The sequence below is a fragment of the Myripristis murdjan genome, chromosome 3, assembly GCF_902150065.1.
Source record: "Myripristis murdjan chromosome 3, fMyrMur1.1, whole genome shotgun sequence".
In the NCBI taxonomy this organism is placed as follows: domain Eukaryota; kingdom Metazoa; phylum Chordata; class Actinopteri; order Holocentriformes; family Holocentridae; genus Myripristis; species Myripristis murdjan.
Genome location: NC_043982.1, coordinates 18,431,059 through 18,453,679, shown reverse-complemented (window position 1 = coordinate 18,453,679; position 22,621 = coordinate 18,431,059). Strand labels below are relative to the sequence as shown.

The window sequence follows — 22,621 nt, the reverse complement described above, 5'->3', positions numbered from 1 at the left end:
CCATAAAATATATCCATGGGATTGTCCATTTTTATAAGTACATGCAGAGTGAAAATTGGAGGCAAGGTACTTTGATGCTTTGCCTCTGAGTTGTGTTGTTGTCAGTTTGTTGAAATTTTTACAATCAAAAGCACGTCAGACCATGATGGACACATGAAGCCCCCAGGGGTGACTTCGAGAGGCATTTATAGGCTGGTAGAGGCTTGAAACAAGGACTTGATCGTCGTAAATATTTTCTTTAAAAGGGCTGACAGAATATTTTTAGGCATTTTCAGGCCTATGTTGACAAATTCACCAAAACAAATTCCTCAAGCATCTTAATGTTTGTGGCAAATCAATTTATTCCGATTCTGATGCAGTCATAGCTTCACAAATTATAATCTTGAAATCTGCTTTGCTCTCCCCTCCTCATAGTCTTCGGTTCCACCACCCTATCCATCACCTACATATCTATATCTATATCTATATCTATATCTATCTATGGATGACCATAGATATCTATATGAAAAATATTATTCCAAAACACAAATTAATTATTGTTTTCAAGACCTGCAATAAATGTTTGTCTTGTTAAAAGTGAGTATTTGCAGCCTCCAGACAGCCAAAAAGCATGAATGTTCCCTTTCCCAGCACATTAATTATTTCTCAAAGAAACTTGTGGCTTCTTCTACTGGGAGCTGAAGAAGTGCTGCAGCTGTACATGACACTCTTACCTTGCATTCACACTCTGACACTCTATCATCTATCAAGCTGCGTCCCGTGAACTGAGGTTTTCTCACTTTACGCTTTCAAAGTCTCATTTTCCTGCCAATGTTTTTAATGTCTGGCATTCTGAATTGGTCTTCTACCTTGTTGTTGCTTGACGCCCTGACTCATTGATTGGCATACCTTTAAACAAGGCCAATCAGTACAGCAATTGTGTATTAGTACTAAAAATTACATATTTATTTATTTATTTATTTATTTGACAGTGAAAGCAGGGAGAGACAGGAAAGGCAGGGAAGAGGGAGGGAAGGCTGCTGAGGCAAGAGCTCAGCCTTGAAATGTGGTTCAGGCTCTATCAGGGGTGACCATGGTGCCCCAACAGTGTGTTTCATTTGATGGTGCTTTTCCAATCATGCTAATGAATGGCGTTACAGACAATAAAAGCAGTAATAATTAAACCCAAAATAGAATTACAAATACAATACAAATCAGACATTGGACTTAAACAGAGAGAGGGAAAAAAATTATATAAAAGCCTATCTGTGCAAGTTGTAAAAAGTTATGAGCTTGCCAACCTTATCTCCAGAGGCAGCCGTGGAGCCTGGCTGCTTAAAACCTGCTCAGGTTTGGTCTGTTGATGAGTTTAGAGGAGAGGGAGGGGAAGCAGATTCCTACTTGACCCAGGTCATATACTCCTCGTTGTTTGTTTTAGACTGCTTGGGGACAATCTCTTTATCCTTTGCACTGAAAAAGAAGGCTTACTCTTATTGGAGCACTTCCTCTCATTAAGTGCACTTTGTTTTATAGACAGCAGCACAATGATGATGAAATGAGCGGTGACTGAAAAAATCTTGGCTGCTGATTGTACTTTGTGTATGCAGCACATCAAATTGCACAGACGACAATGAAGTTTTATAATCTAATATAGTCACCCGCCAGTGCTGAACATGTTCAGTAGAGTGACAGTGTTGCTGTATAACCAGGGGAGGGCGCTCTACTCCTGCTTATATATGATTTTATTTCTCCAGGAAATGTTGACGGAGCAGTACACACTTTTCCAGAAGCATTTTATTTCATGTCATTGAAGTTTCATATTTTGACATGAGGAGCTGCTAGTAGTGCAACGGTAGTCTTCTGCTGCAGCAGTTACAGGTTTAGTGCCCTGGTCTACAGTACCTCAAAAAGAAGCTGTCACAGGAGGAAAGACAATAAACCATTCACATTCTTTGGTGAGATTTTCTCAGTCATTTTGGAGATCTGAACAAGTGACCTGACTTTCACAAGCCTCTTTTTGTCACCTTTCAAATCTGAGGGATGTGCACACTGATTATCTGATTGGGTGAACACGCTGAAGAAACAGTCCCTATGCAGGCAAACTGAGCAGCTTCAAGTAAATAAATAAAGACAGTTCACAAAGAGATTCCCAAAGAAGACAGAGCATGAAACTTTTTACAATTTTATTATAAATAGTGGTATTAAAAATTACAAAAATAGTTAATAGATATATATCACTATTTACATGAAACATTTCATGAGACAAAATAAATAACACTGAAAATAAGACATATATTTCAAATAAATTACTTCAATTCACAGTGAGGCAGTAAAACAGTGAACTAGTTTGGATCTGGCTGGCTGATGTTGGCTGATGATGGTACGATGGAAAGGATGGAGAGTTTAACCCCAATATTCCCTTGGAACCAGCGGGGTGCAGAAGTCTTTGCCATACATCTGTAACAAATCATAAGAAGATATTGATTAGGAGTTTTTAGTGGCATCTTGTTTTTTTATTATTCCAAAAACAGGAAGAAAATGTGTTGATTTTTACACATTATATATTTTGAAATTTGATTTAATTATTTTTTCCCCCAACAAATTTAAATGTAGACTTATAAAAGCAATGACTGCACTGCAAAAACTCAAAATCTTACCAAGATTATTTGTCTTATTTCAAGTCAAAAATGTCTTATTCCTAGTCAAAATATCTCATTACACTTAAAATAAGACATGATCACCTCAGAAGTAACTTGTCTTTAGACAATTGTCTCGTGTTTCAAGTGAAAATTTGCTTGAAACAAGTGAAAATTTGCTTGTTTCATTGGCAAAATTTGTTTCTTGTTTCTAGCTAATTTTCACTTATTTCAAGTGAATTTTCACTTTTTCCACAGGCAAGTTTTGCCAATGAAACAAGCAAATTTTCACTTGTTTCAACAACAAGTGAAACAAGTGAAAATTGTCTAAAAACAATTTACTTCTGAGGTGATCATGTCTTATTTTAAGTGTAATGAGATATTTTGACTAGAAATAAGGCATTTTTGACTTGAAATAAGACAAATAATCTTGGTAAGATTTTGCGTTTTTGCAGTGTGAGAACTTTGCTAGCAGTTTGTATTGAATACCATGTATTTTATGTAAGCATGTGTGAAATGGCTTAATCCTAAGAAACTATATATTAGATGAGGAATTCTGCAGCTGATGATTTTTAGGAATGTTTTTGCATATTTGTTCTTGTATATTTGAATTCATACCTGACAGGAGGAGGGGTGTGTTGCCGGAGGAGACTGCAGGATGGTATCCATGCTGGCAGTAAGGATGTCTCCCTGAGAAGCCTCACTATACTGTCCACTGTACTGGCGCAGGTCTACTCCAAAACTACAGCTCCCAGAATGCAGTGAGGCAGGCTGGCTCTGACACTGGGCCTGGTACTGGCCATGGTTGTGGCTCAGCGACTGAGCCCACTGGCCTCCTGTGGAGCCATGCTGGAAGTAGCTGAGGATGTCTGGTGAGGAGGCGTCACTGGTGGATCTGTCTCCTTGCTCCCTCCTCTGGAACAGCACCTCCTCACTGAGGCCCAACTGGGCTGACAGGTAGGAGATGTAACGGATGGTGAGGCGCAGTGTCTCGATTTTGGTGAGTGTTTGTCCTGCCGGGGCCACCGAGGGAGGCAGATAGGTCCTGAGGTGATGCAGAGCCTTGGTCAGATCCCTCATCCTCAACTTCTCCTTTTCGCTGGCGCTCTCCCTCTGCTTGCTGCGGATCCGAGGCATCCTGGCTCGGCCCGGTTTCCTGATGGATCTCGACGGGGACTGGGCCGAGGGTTTAAGGCTTTGGGAGTATCCAGTCTTAGCCGCCTTGAGAGTGGACTCCACTGGCTGCTGGTAGGACGGGGAGAGGCTGGAATCCATGGACGGGACTGGGGAGAGAGTTTCTGGGGAGGAGATGCTGGAGAGATCAGAGTCAGAGCACCACTGGTACTGCAGGCTGTAGTCGAGCAAAGGGACTGAGGAGGTATCCATGTTGTGAGGAGGGACTCAGTGGTCAGACTGGGAGGACTGGGAGGCTGTGAGTGCTGCTCAGCTCTGTCCCTCTGGTTTATAAGTCCAGGCCAGGCCACAGAGGTGTGAAGTGACACCTCCACAGACTCTCCCAAGCCATCACTGTCTAAAGCAGAGGCTCCTGCTCCTGAACACACACACACACACACACACACACTGCTCCTCTCTCTCTCTCTCTCTCTCTCTCTCTCTTTCTCTCTCTCTCTCTCTCTCTCTCTCTCTCTCTCTCTCTCTCTCTCTCTCTCTCTCTCTGTCTGGGAAAATTCAGCTGCAGGAGTGGAAGTGTGAATTTCGACTCCTGCTCAAAACAATAAACAGTTTTTGCTTCTTGGGTTTTTGTCTCTGGCACAACCTTGATGCATTTTGCACATGGCTGGGGGTGAAAAGAGATGTATGTTTTGGAATATCTGCTCTGAATAAAATGATACCTCCAGCAGTCATCATAGTTAAAGACAAAAGCCGCAAGCACAATCAGTGGACTGTATATTTATAACAGGAAAGTGTGAGAATGGTCACCACAAAACCACAAAATCCCTTTTCTTCTGTTGTGAAATACATATTTTTCTTGTCAGTTGAGGGTTATTGTGTGATCACTGCCACATCTTTAGTCACAACAATCAACATGGTCCTGCAAGGCACAAAGTAAAATGTATACAATCATTATCATGGTGTTTTGGATAAAAATGTACACCAAATAACATATGAATGAAGAGAAACCAGGTGTCATCACCGTGCATTAACCAAAGCAACTAACTCCTGTCCAGGAGGCTCTTTTTGCATTTTGGATGTTTATTAGCATCATTCTAAATAGTCAGGAGGGCAAAGCCGCTCCCATCTTCATCATAGAATGAAAATTAATTTCCTTGGCCCTGGTTATATTAGTTATTCACTGGAGTCACTTAAATCAAATGTCACGCTGATATAATTGTGATATTAATTGTCACTGAACATGATGGCAGCCACACAGGTGTTGAATATGTATATTACAAAAGAAGAATCTTTCAAAGAAGAAGTCTTTGAAAGTGTCAGTGTTGTTGTTGATGATGTTTTTTTGTTTTGTTGCATATCCTGTAGCAGCAGATACAACAAACAGAACATTTTTACTTCTTTATTCTTGTTTTGAAGTGCTCTTAACTTGTCTTTCACTGGTGAAATATTCATGGAGCATTGTGCAGTTTGGGAATTAACTACCAGCAATTCCCAATATGTTTTGTATATACCCTTCAAATCTCTGCATTATTTAGATATGCATTTGTTTAGTTATGTAGTCTTATCGGTTTTCTTTTGACTTGTATGCTTTGATGTTTGCTCCTATCAGTTATCTGGTGAACCCTGGACATAGAGAGTGAAATAAAGAAAAAAAAAATGATCACAAAAACTACTAGTAGTGTAAAGTCCCATTGCTGTCCATACACACACCGAGCCGGGCACAGTTGCATAATAACTAGACTCAGTTTTGAGAGGGACCCAGTATAAGCTTAGTTGCTGCCCTTGTTAAAAATCACACTGAGAGTGAACTTGACCAGATTAAGCATTAAAATGAGGAGCCACAACCATACGTAGCTCTAATGTGAACTCCTCTGCGAACTCTAACTTGAAATTGAAATCAATCCTTTCCACCTCTCCCCTGAATTCCACTCTTTACTCGTTGACCTACCACTTCTTTCATGCATGGTCAATTAATTCTACAGGAATATCATCAGGCGGCTGTGACCTCTGACCTTTCTCTCTCTTTATCCTGATCTACGAAAGTGAAGCTCATGCTGCCGTTGCTCTGGTTGTAAGTGGTTCAATCTGGATAAGAGCCTGGAACGTAAATGGAAATGTGTTGATGCCTAATGAAGTGTGCTGACCTGTATTAGCCAGCTAAAGTGGAGGTGTGATGGTTTCACACTGATGAGAACAGAGTCTGGAGGCGTCACTTCACACCTCAGCTGTGAGAACCAGGCCCGCCAGAAAACACTGTCCCAGCTAACCTCGCTCCATCTCCCTCCCTCTCTCCCTCTCTCTGTCTCTTTGCCCAGCTCTCTCTCATCCTCTCACCCATCAATGTCTCTCACCCACTTTTTCTTCTCCTTTCTCTCTTCCTCTGTGTCTCCTGCTATTCGGGATAGAAGAACAGGCTGGGTGTCAAAATCAGGTCTCCATCATTCAGAGGTTAGAGAACAGTTAATGCCAAATTTACTATAACAGTAAGCCAAATGATGGTACTTTTTAAAGGCAGTAGGGACTGGTCCTTGTTTGACTAAATGAGAACACAGGCTAGACCCTCTTGATGTTAGAGATATTGAATAATTCAAGCCAGGACGAATTCAGTGACTGTTTATAGTGATTTTTTTTCTTCTTAGCTCATCAAATAGTCAGATTGTGTGGAATAATTGAAAACCCCCTGTGAACATATATACACCAAACAGGCCTTGTTCATGCTCATGTTTTTCGATGAGAAGCAACACAGAAGTGCTCGCCACTTGGCAGAGTATCTTTTGGATTCGGAGTCAACTTTCGGTCACTGTGTTTGTGCTTTTTAAGCCTTGGATTTTTACGCACATCAGCTCATCTGATCCAAATGCTTAGGAGGCACTGTTAAGAGCTATGGGACTGCTTGTCTGTTTTGTTATTAGCCTTTATATTCCAGCATGTTTTTTTCCCCTTCTTTAGTGTGTCTGACATAAATCCCATACCTACAACAAAACACATCATTCCAACATTTTCCTGCTCAGTTTTCATGACACATCAAGGCTCTGTCACAATTTTCTGTATGAGAAAGATGATTTCAAATAAATAAACAAATAAAGCAGGACATTATTATTATAAAGCAGTGGAAAGAAAAGTAGGGCTAGGAGTCACAGTGAACTACTGCAAATATGGGTGTTGTGTCAAGCTGAGGCCACGCTGCTGTGAACTGGGATTGAACCTGCAGTGTGACCCCACCAGTCACCCTGACCAAGGTGAAGCTGTGGGAGCTTGGCTGGGAGTTTGGCACCTCTGGGTGGACAACCACCCACAGCAGGCTCTGAGGTTGGGCTGCCTGCCACCTGTCTGAATCCACCAACCTCCACTATGTCTGCTCCCTCTGCACGGAACAACATGTGAAGGAGAAATAGGAATACTACTACTACTACTACTACTACTACTACTACTACTACTAATAATAATAATAGGATAACCTCTTTCCTTTTTCTCTATCCCTATTCTGTTGGGAACCAGTTTCAGAGTCAACTTGCCTCTTCTGAAAAACAAAATAGAGACTTGAGTTTGACAGAGTAGTTTGGAACATCTAAGTGAGAGAAGTGGGACAGAGCTGATGGTTTGATTAATGGCTGTAGTTTACACAAGATGACTGTTCAAATCTTGTCCAGCAACGGCAGTTCAGACTGAGTGGCCAACCTGTTGAGAGGCTGTTTACACTAATGGATGGGGCGACATGTCTGTCACATGCATCAAGATGGGAGATCACACACTACCTAATGCTGGCTGTCATTTTAAAAATAAAAAACTAAACCTGTTCAATTAGCAGTGTCCTTTAGGTGTCACAGATCAATGCAGTAGTTAATTTAATTCCAGACATGTGAGTGTAAGTTTTTAGTCACATAAAATGCCACACATCCAACTGACCATGCCCATTTGGATGATTTGTTTTACCCTACAAGATTTTAAAAATTACATCAGTTGCAACTATTTATTTATTTTTTTTTTTTTATCAAAGCTCCTACAATTAATTATTCATTTGGATAGTGACTTGATTATTTGCTGCATAACAGCAAGCATTACAGCTACTGAAGTTACAGTTCACATTTAGGGCCCACTCACATTGGCAAGTTTGAGCCCGTATCGTGCTAAAGCCAAAATCCCCCCTCCCCAGTCCCCGGCTGGCCTGCACTCACATTACCTAAAGCCCAAACGCGCCCAAGCACGATTGCCCCCGGTCAGCACGTCATCACGTTGAAATACGACACAGGCATGGCCCGACGTCATTATAAATCAATATAGTTCAAATACATTCATCATGTCTTCCTTTTAACTAAAAAAGGTTTTTGGTCTTTTTAATGAGACATGGGATGTTTATTTACCTTGACAGTTTCGGAGGTAACTTCCTCCTTCTTCAGAAAGGTCCAACTGACAGCCAGAGCGGCACCTGTCAGATCCGGCAGACCGGCAGACCAGGTGGCCGCGCACCGTGCAGTGCCGCGGCCAGTGCCGGCCGGTGCCGACGCGGTGCCGGCCAGCACCAGGTCTGCCGGATCTCGGCACACAGACTGCTGTACTTTCATTATAAACCGACTTTTGTTTATACGCGGTTGCAGCAGCACAACGGACAATGACACAGACAACATGGTTGATTACTGATTGCGCAACGCGGCCATTCGCCAGTAATCCCGCTGCGCACATTAAACAATTTTGCAGAGGCAGGAGGAAAGTTGCATGATTTACGTCCGCGCACTGCGTGCGTGACCGTGCCCGTACCGCGCCGAAGCACACCCCTTCCAACCGTGCCAGAGCGGGGGAAGTGTACTGTATTCAAGCACGATACGGAGCGATCACACTGGTCAAAGAATTTTAAGGGCAATCGTGCTTGGGCGCGGATCAAACTTGTCAGTGTGAGTGGCCTCTTAGACTGCAATACAAATGTATTTTGTAACACTATCACAAGGATAACATTAAAAGAATAATTTACTGCTGGAAAAAAAAGTTGGTTTTTTTCATAAAACTGGGCTGTCTATACAGTGGTAAGGGGCAAATATTTTTGAAACTGGTGCCACATGACCAGAGAAATCAGAGAAAAAAGGGCAGTAGTATTCCTTTTTTGATCAAAAGGTAGAAAACCTACAACAATCAGGATGCACTGCGCTGATAGCAGCACTTAACAGTCTGGGGCAGTGTATGTGCTAAGCTAGTCTTGAACAAGCCTCATAAAAGACATATATGTTTTCACACTGTAATACTGCCAGGTGCCAGTTAATTCTATTGTGTATGAGACTTAGTCCTCCTAATGAAATTGCATGGCAACTTCTCAAGAGTGGCGCAACATCACTGACCCTTCAGGGGAATTTGGGCCACCACTGCAACCACAAAAAGGGATGCAGTTTGAAAAGCAGTGAAGAATAAAAAAGGCAATAAAGGATATAAAGAATAAATAAATTAATTAATTAATTAAAAAAGGCAGCTTTTTTTCATGTTAAAAAATGGTGACATGTTTGATTTTAGGGTGACATTCCAAACCAAAACTCAGCAAAATCAAAAGCATGATAATCTTTAAATTCCAGATCACCAAGATCAACAGGACAAACAACAAACTGTAAGGAGGTCAAGGGTCAGAGGTCATACTGGAGCAAATATACATATATAATGTGCTTGGAAACATCATGAATGATAACATAGGCAGCAAGGTGACCGGGGAAGGGTACAGAGGGAGGGGAGGGGAGGTCACGGGTTCAAACCAATACTCTGCTGAAGTTCCAAGACACTAAGTTAGGAATTGGGTGTTTCTGGAGCTGCTGTCCTGTATCTGAGTGATCTCTGAGCTCCCTGCCGAGTCCAGGGTTAAAGCTACGCTCTGTCTGAAATCAGTGTACTGATAGAAAATGTTGTGTAGACTGGGCTCAGCTTGTCCAGGGGCTGGAGAACTGGAGGTGTGTGAGTGTGTGTGTAAAGCTGAGGAGGGGGGGAGCTGTATCTGCACCCTGGGTGTGAAACATAGCAGGCAGCCTGATACAGTAAACTGGACTGGAGGGGTCAAGCAGAGTTGGACTATAAATTTGATCTAATTGTAAGAGGTTGACATTTGAGGAACATTTCACTATAAGACAATAACGAACTGAACTGAATTGAACTGAGCTCAGCGTAACTCACCTGAATTAATATAAATTAAATTAAATTAATTATATTACACTGGAAAAGAATATTGATATTATTCTGAACCAGGTCAAGTGGTGAAAATACTATAAACTGACCTATAACTAGTGTATTGTTGATCTGCCAAACCTCCTCTCAAGTAAAATCAAACAAAATCAAATGTTGCAAACACAGCCATTAGTTCCTGAGAAGAACGTGCATGTTCTGTTCACTGACTTGTTCAGCATGTCATCCTGCTAAATCTGGTGGACAAATCAGCAGTGTGTCTTTCGCACCTCAGCCAGAGTAAACATGTCCTCCTACTACTGACACTTGTGTGCTGCCATGTTTTTACAGACCCCCCCAGCCCTGCTCCACCCCCCCAGGGCCCAGCTGCTGCAGACATGAGAACAACAGAGCCCCCATTCACTACTATGATACATAATTTCATTAATAAGTATTGTTGTTGAAAGACAGCTTATGTTTGCATAGAGATTTTACACACATATGACTGAGCAGGCAAGGATTCACTGTCTTGCTTCATGACACTTCAACAGGACACGATGCTGCTGCTGGACACAACACTGGCTGCTACAGGAGCCAAACCTGAGTCCTGGTTACAGAGCAGTTTTCTTAAAGGGACAGTAAATCCATTAAATAACAAGGATTTTCCTATTTAACATTATTCTTGATTACCACCTGCCTTTTCTCCAGTAACAAATTCCAGCTGGTCAAGGTGGTCTGAAGTTCCTCTTGCAGGGTAACAATATTGTCTCAACTTTGGTAAGACCACTCAACTGTCCAGCAAAAACAACATTATGTAAGCAAATGTTGTCATAGCTAACACAGTAGCAGAGAGAGTATGCCTAATGCTCCATATTATACTGAAACACTTTGCCAATCCTTGCCTCCTCCGGTAATTAGTTACAAGTTTATACTGATAATTAATATTCCCAATACACTTTGCCTCCAGGGAGTGTGTTTTTTCCCCTCTGCTTTCTTTTAAAAAGAAAAATTAGCTGTTAAATGTATTCTGCCTTGTCATCTTTACATCAAGAGGACCTGTTGTGTGATTTTAGGTCATGTTTCATATGTTTTAAAAAGTTGTCGGTTCACATCAAACCAAATTAAACCAAATCCCATTACTGGCATACACAGCAGCCACTTAGTAATTCACTAACCTTTACAATTGTGATGCTGCTTGACTGTATCACTCATTCATTGCGCCACATTCTGCATCTATGAGCCAAGAAACTGCATTAAGCACTCTCACATTTCCAGACATCCTGTTCATACAGCTGAAGGATTTATTCCAGTCATGTTGGAGCTAATATTTTACAGCTAATATACACCGGTCTAAAGTATGTACAACAACAAATACAATATTCTTAGTCTGGCTACATAGATGTGGATAACACACACACACACACACACACACACACACACACACACACACACACATCATGCCAAAAAAGTAACATGCTCCTTAGAAATGTTGATACATGTTGTCAGAAATGCAGCACGCTGTAAAAGTGTTCTTCACCAGAACGTCAAAAAGAGAGCATAATATCAAAATATCTACGCTCACGGTTTTATCTCATTCTTTTTAGAAAAAAAAGAAAAAAGAAAAACAAATGGATAAATAAACACATAACAATTTCTTACATTTTATCATGGCAAGATTTGACAGAAAAGACTGAAATTCTCTATTATCAATACATAAAACACAGCTCTACAGTTCAGTTAAGGACAGACACTATGGCTCCGAGTCCGGGACAGAACAACAAACAGAAGGAGAGACCAGCCTGGTGTTGGGGTTTGGGTTTGTTAACGCTGGCTGGGGAGAGATGATTGGGAATGAATTCAACCAGGAAATAGATTCCACATTTAATAGGGGAGTCAGTGATTCTGGAGAAAGATTGCTGATATTTGAAATCAGCAGCCAGATTTACCGTCCTTCTCACTTGTATTGCCTCCTTTCCCCCATCTTCCTTCCCCCTCCGCTTCCCCCTGTCCCGTGCACAAGCACAAACACCCCCTGTTGCTGATCAGCTGGAATAGTGTTGTATATAGTGTACGTTGTATATCTTGTGTATATTGTATTGTGTGGCCTGGTCTGAGCCATTGTGCTTGTTTCCCATTTTCAGAGCCAGGGCTGGGTACAAACAAAGATATTTACTGAATTCACAGATTTTTCTTGATCGCGATTTTTCCCCAGAATCGCCGACACCATTGATCAAATGATCAATGCAGTAGTAAACCTAGACGAGACAAACCAAGCGACAACATGTGAGCTAAAGCAGAACAAACTATAAACCATAGAGACCAAGGGACAGAGCGGGATCAACACAGACTTGGTGGATGAATGAGTAGTTTCCTCTGAACAATAACACCAGTGGTTACATCACTGCTGAGCCTTGGCTGTGAATACAGCAGGATTCAAATCCAGTTCAAATTGTGACGGTCAGTCCCCACGCCTCCCTATTCTTCACATAGTGACTTCAATCAAAGCACAACATGGTAACATGAACTACATAACCTTTCAAGTACATATATTTCTCATCTCTCATATTAATATTTCTTTCACACAAAAATTGCTACACTGTGTGTGCATGCATGTGTGCGCACCGTATGTGTGAGGGAAGGAGAGGTGAATAACAAACACACATGAAGCATCTGCAACAAAAGACACAGAGGGCAACCAGAGGTTTACACAGGCAACCAGATAGGTTTTTTAAGATTTTTACTTATATAACCATGACAACCCCAGCCTCTCTGCTCTTCTACACACACACACACACATACACACACACCTCAGATAGCATAGCTGTTCCTCCCCTGTCACTCTCTGTCTCTCTCTCTTTCTTTCTCTTTCTGAACCCCGTGCTTTCCAAAATGTTACACATAGCTATACTGTGTTTTTGGCCTGGAGGCTGCAGGAGTTTGGCTTTTCAAGAGAGGACTTTGTCCCGTGTGTCGGGCAGCTTGAGAGCCAGCAGGCCTCCACAGACGAGGGCGGAGAAGGCCAGGAAGATGGGGATGATCTTGGTGATGCCGATAAAGGCTGCAAAGATGAAGCTGGCAATGATGGCCGCAAACTTGCAGACCCCATTCATGATACCAAACGCCGTCCCTCTGCAGAGACAGACAGAGATAGAGATTACACACAAAGGTTAAGATGGCTATCTGGAAAATAAATGGGACTCAGAGATGAAAAATGTATTGACATTTAAAAAAAAAAAAAAAAAAAAAAGTTCCCATGTGGCAATAGTGTGCTGCTGTCTGACACAAGAAGAGGAGAGAAGCAGCACCATGGAAGCAAGAGGGCGCTCAGTAAAGCACAGACCTTTTCCAAGGTTGCAGCTAGAGGATTCGCCCCAGTTTGTGCTAAGCCACGCGCCTTTTCAGCAACACTGTTGTCGTAGAACACGCCCCTTTTGGCCAGTTAGTGTGCCATCGTGACCCATGACCAACTGTGCCAGTCATATGTCTGTATTTGGAAACTACAGCCTTTAGTCGCAGTGCAGCCGTCCCCCCAATCAGTGCAGAGCACACTGGTCAGTGAGAGACAAATCTGATTGGTTAAAATGAACAGAATGAGAATTCTGTTCAATTATTGATCGCACACTTCTTTCTGTAAATCATCTCCGCTGCCACACCTGCCGACGGCCAATCGTATGGAAAGTGAATCAGTTCTTCTTTGTCCCTGGACCAACCTTTAAGTTTCATGATGTTGCCTGAATCTGTTCGGAACTTAAATGTGGCTTTATGAGAAGCCACGCGCACTGCCATGCTACACTATGGCCTATCAGTATGAAAAAGTTATCAATTCTTCCTTGCTCCATAACCGCAAAGTTTCATACAAATATGTTTGTAACTTTTTGAGATATCCTGCTGACAAATAAACAAACAAGCATACAAACGGAATGGGGTGAAACATAAACTGCGTACAGCTGCAACAGTGGAGGTAATAAATTGTCTTGTGTCATGCAACGTTAAGGTCTTGTGTAACAGAATTTGCACAGGCCGTCCACCTGTCACTCTTATTTCCTTATTATTTCCTTCCTCCTTATTTCCTTTTAGCAGACGGGTTAAATTGGGCCGTACCTTTTAGAAGAGGGGAAGAGCTCTACAGAGACGACCTGCAGGCCATTCCATGATGCCACATTGATGCCGTAGAACAGACACTGCCAGCAGATTATAACTCCCTGACTGAAACTTAACAGCAGTAGGAAGGTGCAGCCGGCGGAGATCAGCATCGAACCCCCTGCATGTGAAATAGGGAGAGAGATAGAAGTTTGGAGGATGATGACACACTGAAACAGACATGGTCAAAACAACAAAAAGCAAACTCTATTTATGTTTGACTTTGCTGATCTCACCGATAACTCTGATCCTTCCCATCTTGTCCATGAAGAGAGCTGAGATAATGTTGCCAGGCAACACAGCTAAGCTGCCCAGGAAGCTGACCATGTAAATGACAATGTCGTTCTCTTCGTGGAAGTTAAGATGGCAGCCTTTCTTTGGGTGGAGGAAGGTGGTGTTCTCCATTCGACAGTCTTTGAACTTTTCTTCCCAAAGGTCTGGATAGTAAAAGCGAGGGAAAAGAGGGTGAAGGACAAACTTACTGGCAAGTCCTTTGATTAAGGTGACTGCTTCAGGAGCTGCTTGTGCCTCTAAAAAGATATTTTAAAAAACGGCAAGTCTCTCATTTATGCTTTCCCAATTAGTGTTGAGAAAGCAACGAGTGCAGTAGAATGAGTTGCAACTCCTTGAAACCACAACATCACAAACAACTAATAGCAATGAGATTCACAACACCCAAACAACACCTGGAACAAATATTCTCAGTTCTCTTGATTGATCACAGATGAAGTTTGAAGAAATAAAATCACAATAGATTACAAAAATTTGGGGGCATTCCTAATGGGATCTGGCTGTTGACACAAGACAAAACTCTCACTACATCTTGTAAATACTTCATTTTGTGACTCAAATTTGATTGGATATTTAAAATTTAATACCGTTGTATAAAATTTTGTTATCATCATTAATTACTGAACTCTTGTGGTACCTGTGTTATAGAAGACAGTGTTTTTGATGGTGCAGTTCTCAAAGAAGGTGTTGGTGGACCTGATGTCCTCAAAGAGGCAGTTCTCGAAAAGTGAATCCTCAAATGTCACAGACTTAATCTCGATTTCTGCAAACCTAATAAAGGAGAAATGACATCACATTCTTACTTTTGATAGTTCATCTACTAAATTTCCTAAACTTGTAGTTAATTAATATACTTAAAGGTTTGTGGTTTTCACTTAAGTAGAAAATTCATACGACATTTGTTACCCATTCTCTTGGTACATGATAATTGTTTCTTTACATCCTGGTAGCAAATCAATATAACTTGTGTTTCATGTGTCTGCAAGTACAATTTTTCATTATTACAAGAATGTGGCGCTCAGTATAGGGCCCTGGAGCACCCATAGTTGGCGCTTGACCACTCATATTTTCTTACTGAGGTATGTAAAAATATATAGTTTGATCTTATTTAAAGTTTAAATATGATCAAATGGAATAGAATAGGAAAGAACAGAATAGAATAAAATAGAATAAAATACCTTCAGAGAGTATTCAGTCATCTTTACTTTTTTCAACATTGGTGGTTTTACTACCTGGTTTAAAACCGAATTCAATTTGGATATTTTGTCACTGATCATAACACAATAATCCCTAATGTCACATTCATTTTATTCATTTACAGTGTCTTACAGGTAAATGAAAAATGAAAAGCTGAAATGTTTGAGGTCCTTCATTATTCATTCCCTCTTCAGTTACATTACAAGCTGAGCCAAGGTGCATCAGAATTGCTCTGAAGTCCCTTGAGATGTTTATGTGGCTGACTGGACATGTTTGAGTGTGAACGGGTTTCACGGTGCATGTCAGAACAGACGCTCTCCATTCAGAGATAGAAATGTGAGAAACAGAGATATGATGATGTTGTGAGTATTTTGTATTTTGTATTGAGTTGTGTATTCCATCTCAGTTTTTTCATGTAATAAGTCTGGCTGCATGTGGTGTTGAGGGAACCTACTTGTCATGGATGTACTCCCCCTCACGGTGGACCTGGTTGACCAGGGAGAAGTTGAAGTGGAAACGTTCCACTCGCTCTCGGTGGAAAACTTTGACCTTTGACTCGTACTCCTCAAACTGCATGTACTTGATCATGTCCGGAAACCACACTCCCAGCCCATGGTAGCTGATACACACACATGCACACAAAAGACATGAGTGAATTTCATATTTTAGACTTTTATTACTATACTCCCTGTGGGGATTTCTTCCCTTCTCAGAGTCAAATTTCAGGGTGTGCAACAGAGCAGCAGCTCTAGAGCTGCAATTTCTGGCTCAACAGCACTTCAGCAGGGTCAGTGGGGTGTGAACCTGTGCCTTATGATTTAGGGAGATTCTCTTTAATCACAAGGCAATGCATTTCCAATACATATTGTAAAGTGTGAATGTGAATTGAAACTCAATGAACAGAGACATATGCCTCTTTGTACTGGTTAAGTCATATCAGGCTTAAATCCATTAAAAAATGCACAGGCAAAAAAATGAAGTATCTAATACCCCTTTTACATTGCTCTAAAATCCCAAGACCAAAAAAAAGGGAGACATGCTCGCTGATGTAAAGGTGGCATGAGTTACTCAGGTAACTCAGGTTCGCCGAGCTGATGTTCCAGGATCATTAATGCCAGGAACGAATAACTCAGAAGAGCTTAGTGGCATTCACATTTTTTAATATAAATTTTGAGCAGTTCTTTCTTTTCCATTTAAGTTTTCCAGTTAGATAGCTACGGTCTGTGTTGTGTAAATCTGTGGTTCTACCCACTGAGGTTTAACTGAACCATCAAGATTATTTCTTCCCCCCAGAAAAGCCCTACCTCTCTGAGTAGCGTTTGTAGAGCTAAAACTTTAGTATGTGACCTGCTGGGAGGTTTATCCCACTTATCCCCTTTATCTCAATGCGGCTTTATGGGCTAAACAGCATATTGCTACCTGAAAGCCAAGCAGAACCAGACAATGACCAGGAAGAGACCGTTCAGTCTGAACTCTGGAGCAGATAATGACATCACGTTAGCCATCACCTAGTAGACAGAGAGACAGACAGACAGACAGACAGAAAGACAGACAGGCAGACAGACAGACAGAAAGACAGACAAGCAGACAGAAATTAGCTATAAGACAGACATCTTGGACTAAACTGTCTTCATCTTATGAATCATGAAGGATTTATTTTTAAAGCTGTATTTTGCAGTTGCCAGACTCCATGGAGAAATCTGACAGTTTAATGTTGCTGTGTCTAACAATAGACATATATAAACCAATTGAATTGTTAGGATCCACTGGTAAATTTGAAACGCAGATGATTCACAGAGCAGCACATGTTTCAATAAAGTGTCACCTTAACTGGCAATGCTCCCTTATCACCCACACAGTGTCTTTTGGTTAAAGAACACAAATGAATAACGGGTAAACCAGTTTTTCAGTAAGCCAGGTTAAAATTATTGGGTTAACAAGTGTGTGAAAAGCTGGCATTCTATTCTGTTCTATTTTAGCCCATTTTGTTCTGTTCTGGGCCATTCGGTTGCTGTGGTTGGCTGACCTGTTGCAACATGGTTATGTGTCTGACGGTCCAGCGCTGGAAGGCGGTGCCGGTGTCACTCTGGATCTCTATGAACTCGTCGTCCTGAGTCTTGGGGGTCTTGATGTTGGTCACCTTCACAGGGAAGAGGGGGTCACCATCATAAATATCATCATCATCATCATCATCATCATCATCACTGTTTTTACTAGTGAGGGGATCTACCTTACTGAAAAATACTGACAATCATGATCCTGTAAATAAGTGATGTCATGTCATCCCATTATTATACATTTCAGTAGATTTTTTGGCCTTTTTACTTGATAGTTAACAGTATTTCAGGACTGAATGACACTAGTGTTTAAAAATGAGTTAAATGAATTCAATGGAAGCTCACATTTCAGATTTCATTCACCAACTTACATTTGACTCCGCAAACTGTTATTAGCTGAATTTCATTGCAAGTATTTTATGTTTACTCCCCATTCCTCACTCAGGAGAATATCCTGCAACACCCCTAAACACCCTAATGGTCCAACCTTTGGAGTCTGCTCTGGCGCAAAGAAGGAGTTGTGCATTTATTCTTTACTTTATCAAAAACACTGACCAAAGAGGGCTGAGGTTAAAAACAAAATTTGTGGGGTTTGATGCCTTGTGCATAAGTGATGTCCCCTCCTACCCCTGCTTATTTTAATTAGGAGATCCCTTCACCTGACTGGGTTCAAGCTCATGATCATGCTGGACAGAAATGCTCATCCAGCAGTGGCAGCCAGCATATGCCCTATCTTTGAGAGAGTGGCACATTGTCTTGAGCAATAAGCAGCATATAAGAAGCTGTGGACAGAATAGTGCTTTTTAAAATGGGAAAGATGCTAGCACTACATCAGGAGCCAATAGATTCAAAGGTCTTAAAACTTAATTTGCCTAATCAACATATCATCCCATCAAATTAGCTGAGGTAGTTAGCTAAGGACCGGTTGTAGCAAAGCCTCCTGTTATATCTCCTTAATTATTTTGCTTTTTAATGGCTTGTTAAGATGGATAATTGACAGCCAGTGATCGAGCAGAAGATTAGCCATGTGAATAGAGACTTACAGTGAACACTCGCTCTGGCTCTCCCTTGGCCTTCCAATTTGTGTCGTGGACCTGTCGCAGGACCATCCATGCCTCGTCATGTCTGCCATTCTGAAACAAACGCACGCACACACGCACGCACACACATACACATGCACATACAGTAATCAATGTACCAAACCAATGTGATCTAGCTTCATGCTCTATCATACTGCCTTCTCAAACTGGGGTCCGAGTACTTCCAGGCATCCTTTCTTGGAGTCCTTGAACACAGATGATGCTCTCTAGCAAAATATATAGCATATTTATTTCACTAGAATTTAATTGTTTAAAAATTACTCCAATTATAGTACCGGTATATGTAAGAATGACAGTGCAAATCACAGGCTTCATTATCTTCCAACATACAGTATAGTCGGTTATGTAACTCTAATACAAATTTACTAATGTTCCCATCAGTTCCCTGGGACTAATGGGGCCTAATGTGTGTCTGCTTGGGGGTCTGTGACATGAACATGTTGAAGATGTTTTGCTGTAACATGCACACACAATACCACAGGTGGTGGGACTGCTGACAATATCCTGGATGAGAAACATGGGTGGGTGCTGGTGACGCCTTAGCAGCACCTTGCTACCTAGCACAGCGGTGGGATGTTGCTGTGGTGGCTGATGAATCATCATTTTTTTTAACCAATCACAGCTTGATGCTTAATATTGTGCAGTGAAAGGGAACTTCCAACCAGATGGTTTAGTTTTTGTGTATTTATCTTGGATCTATCTTTCCTTAACACTGCAGACAAGTCTGTTAAAGAAACATTAAATAAATATTATAAATCAGGGCTCTCATATCCTTTATATTATAAATCAGGGCTCTCATATCCTTTTCTAATAATCTTTTCCAGCTCCACCCATGCGGTTCTACACATTCAAAATGAGAGCAGCCCCATGCAATCACTCTTCTCCTCTTGGCTACTCAGCAGCTCTGAGCATGGAGGATTTAGAGCTCAAGTGTACCTGACAGTGGATGCTGAGGGAGGTGAGTGAATATAAATGTTATGGGAAGACAGAGGGGGTTTCAAACTGGCAACCTCAGTCACAGCATCTTACCTCCAGGAGGAAGCGTGGGCTCTCAGGCATGAAGTAGAGTCCAACCAATCCAGCCAGGGCAGGGAGGATACACATCAGAATATACAGTCTCCAGCTGTGCATCTGGAACTCTGTGCCGATGGCAAAACCCCAGCCTGGAGCACAACAACCACACAGTGAGGTGCACAGGGATATTTGGAAAAAAAGAAAACATCTTTAGGACTTCGATTTAAGTTTGAAAGTCATCTGATAATGTGATATGCTAAGGACGTTTTTATCACCTTTTCTACTATGGAATATCATTTAAAATATTGCTTATTGGTGACCCACATAAAATAATTGTTCTATTCTTGATAGTGCCATTGTGCTCAATTTGCTCATTTTTAATGTGAGTTGCTGTCAGGGTAACGTCTTTAGATAAGACAAGCCAGCAAGTATCATGAAGAGCTAAAAAGCAGACGCAGTCACAGTTTGATGTCCCGGGCCAGGATGAATTCCAGCACCACTGGGGATAATCCTTCGCTCCAAAGGGAGCACCTTAGGGTTTCCCACAAAATGAACAGATCCCTAAGGGGTTTCACAGAGAATCCCCACGTGTTAGAGATTTGTGGAAGAACTGTCAGCGTTCGTGAATGCTTAATTAAGAACGTTTTCTGGAAACCCTCTGGGGTCGTCTTATGTTTTCAGTCTGAGGACTCTCTAACGGGTCTGTCAAGGTTATTTTATTTTTAGAGTGTAGGGTTCCTTTCAGTTCACACAGCCATGGAAATGAAACAGTGGCACATCATGCTGGTCACGCAGACTGGGGAAAAATGGCCTGACATGTCAAAAGTGTTTGTGTAACTTACTGGGTGTGGGTGGGTGTGTGTCTGTGGTGTGTGTATTACCATAGTGAGGGATGATTCCCCAGGCAAAGAAGGAGGCATACAGGCCTCCCAGCATCCAGAACATGCAGAGCCAGCTCACATGTTCACCACGCTTATCCATCTGCAGGAACTCGGTGAAGTAGCTGTACGCTACCGGGATGGCGCCGCCAATTCTGGAAAAACCACAAGACGCTTCAGTCTTCATGAATAAATCCTTTTCTCCTTGGCTGTTATTCCCTTACCTGATATACCTCTACTGCCCTACACCACCATCATCTATGTTGTTTTTACAGAAGGAGGAATATTTGTTCTGTGTTGTCTGTATGCTGCGACCCCTGACCTGATCTGGGAATTTACCAGTATAACATCTCTGAAATGTTATCATCCTGAGGTAATGCAGCTTGCTCTTTCTCTGAAGCAGTGATCTACACTTGAGATTTGAGACTTCCACAGGAGTCCTGATATGATTACAGGATTGTGAAAAAATCTATCTCCAGCATATAGATTTAGAGTAGATGTAGAGTTCATCTAATATATAGATAGATTATTATGTTTTTAATATTGATTTAATTCTGGTAAATACTTTTTTTGTGACATTATGACTAGGCTACTTACTGGGGACCAAATAATTTCTAGATTGTTTTTGGGTGCACCTCAATCCTTGATCTGTTTTTTGCCTTTTATTGTTTTTAACCTTTGATGCTTTTAACCTTCCTTTGTACTATCATATCATTATTGCATCATGTATTTTAACCATGATTCACATATGATAGTTGAGACAAGGTTATCTGGCATGGAAGTTTTGTAGCTGTATTTGGCTGGTAGAAAAGTTTTGGTCAGGGGAGAGAATACGATCAGCTCAACATTGATGTTTTAGTTAAAAAATTTATATCGCTGTTGTTATTGTTGCTTCTATCACTCAGTGTTTGGAGATCTTCTTCCTTGTATTCTTGCCAGCTTCAAAAAACTCCCAACCTGGGTTTCAAGTCCTGAACACTCACTGGCTTTGGGAGTCTTCCAATAATTTTGTTACTTATTGGAAGATGAGTTATTTGTTATCACTGAGGACCATGGAAATCTTCAGTTAAAGTAAAGACATGAAACAATTGGTCACACCCACACATTTTTGCACCAGAAAATTCTATTTTTTTAAAAAAAAAATCTATTTAAAATTCAGATTCCTTCCTGTTTAAAAAAGTTGATTTAAGCAGATACATGTTTAACATCAAGATTTTGATGTTGTTATGATGACAAGAAATGTGAAAACAATTTGTCAGGGTGTGACTTCACTGGAGTCTGTCTGCTCTTTGTGTTTTGTGGAGCCAGCAAAATGGGCACAGGCCCTCTGCAGATGTGAGCTTTTATGACTAGCATGGGGCTCATCATCATTGTAAATCGACAGCAGATGAACGCTTTATTTTGGGGACTGTGTGTATCTGGGCTTGGCAACCGCTATGACATGAATATTTTAGGTCTGGGTGTGCTCAGTGCAGTATGAGTACCTGCAGTCATTATCAAAAGAAGTGTGACTCTGAGCTTGTTTTAACAAAGTGTGAATGCGGTGGGTGCTGACCTGCTGCACATGACAGTTTGTAGCGCAGGTAACCACTGTCGTCCTCACCCCCCACCCGCCTCATCCCCACACCCCACCCCCACACCCTCCCCACACCTTTATCCTGCATCTATCTTGCTTTTTGAGAACTCTTTCAGGAATGTTTTTTTAATATGTATTTGAACCAAACTGGAAAACTGTAACCCAAAAATTGCAGTGTCTGTCAGTCAGATGATTGTGTAACTTTTGACAGCTGGAAAAAGAGAGAAAAAAACATGACTTTTCCGAATAATTCCTCTTGGGGATGGAGGCATTGTTAGTTCAAAGGCATGCAGTTAAAAAGTGGGACTTGTACAGTGACAGCATCTATATGTATTCCTTTAAAGCAGAGGTGTCAAACTGAATCCCAGTGAGGGAAGTTAAAGTAACTGAAAGGAAACTAGTAAGCTTCTCTTCAATAATAAAGTAAAGTAAAATTAAATGATGAACGCAATGCTCTATATTCCCTACTAACATAGAGACTGCTTGTCAT

The 22,621-nt window shown here is 41.3% G+C and overlaps 2 protein-coding genes across 3 annotated transcripts in view; both read right to left on the bottom strand.

The window, feature by feature from the left end:
* Positions 1-2,147: 2,147 nt before the first annotated feature.
* LOC115378614 (mesogenin-1-like) lies at positions 2,148-4,191 on the bottom strand. The gene is made up of 2 exons (XM_030078919.1): positions 3,234-4,191; positions 2,148-2,436 (listed from the first exon to the last, which is right to left on the bottom strand). The coding sequence occupies exons 1-2, from the start codon at positions 3,999-4,001 to the stop codon at positions 2,383-2,385; spliced, it is 822 nt and encodes a 273-aa protein (XP_029934779.1). The 5' UTR covers positions 4,002-4,191; the 3' UTR covers positions 2,148-2,382.
* Positions 4,192-11,156: 6,965 nt separating this feature from the next.
* Positions 11,157-22,621, bottom strand: part of sv2ba (synaptic vesicle glycoprotein 2Ba) — a 163,382-nt gene continuing 151,917 nt past the window's right edge. For both annotated transcript variants that reach the window (XM_030078906.1, XM_030078897.1), the window contains exons 4-13: positions 20,559-20,710; positions 19,693-19,826; positions 18,607-18,696; positions 17,533-17,646; positions 16,926-17,014; positions 15,961-16,125; positions 14,947-15,080; positions 14,255-14,455; positions 13,980-14,139; positions 11,157-13,007 (exon numbers count right to left, since the gene is read on the bottom strand). In XM_030078906.1, coding sequence (XP_029934766.1) covers positions 12,824-13,007; positions 13,980-14,139; positions 14,255-14,455; positions 14,947-15,080; positions 15,961-16,125; positions 16,926-17,014; positions 17,533-17,646; positions 18,607-18,696; positions 19,693-19,826; positions 20,559-20,710 — 1,423 coding nt within the window. In that variant the 3' untranslated portion in view covers positions 11,157-12,823. The remainder of the gene's footprint in view (positions 13,008-13,979; positions 14,140-14,254; positions 14,456-14,946; positions 15,081-15,960; positions 16,126-16,925; positions 17,015-17,532; positions 17,647-18,606; positions 18,697-19,692; positions 19,827-20,558; positions 20,711-22,621) is intronic.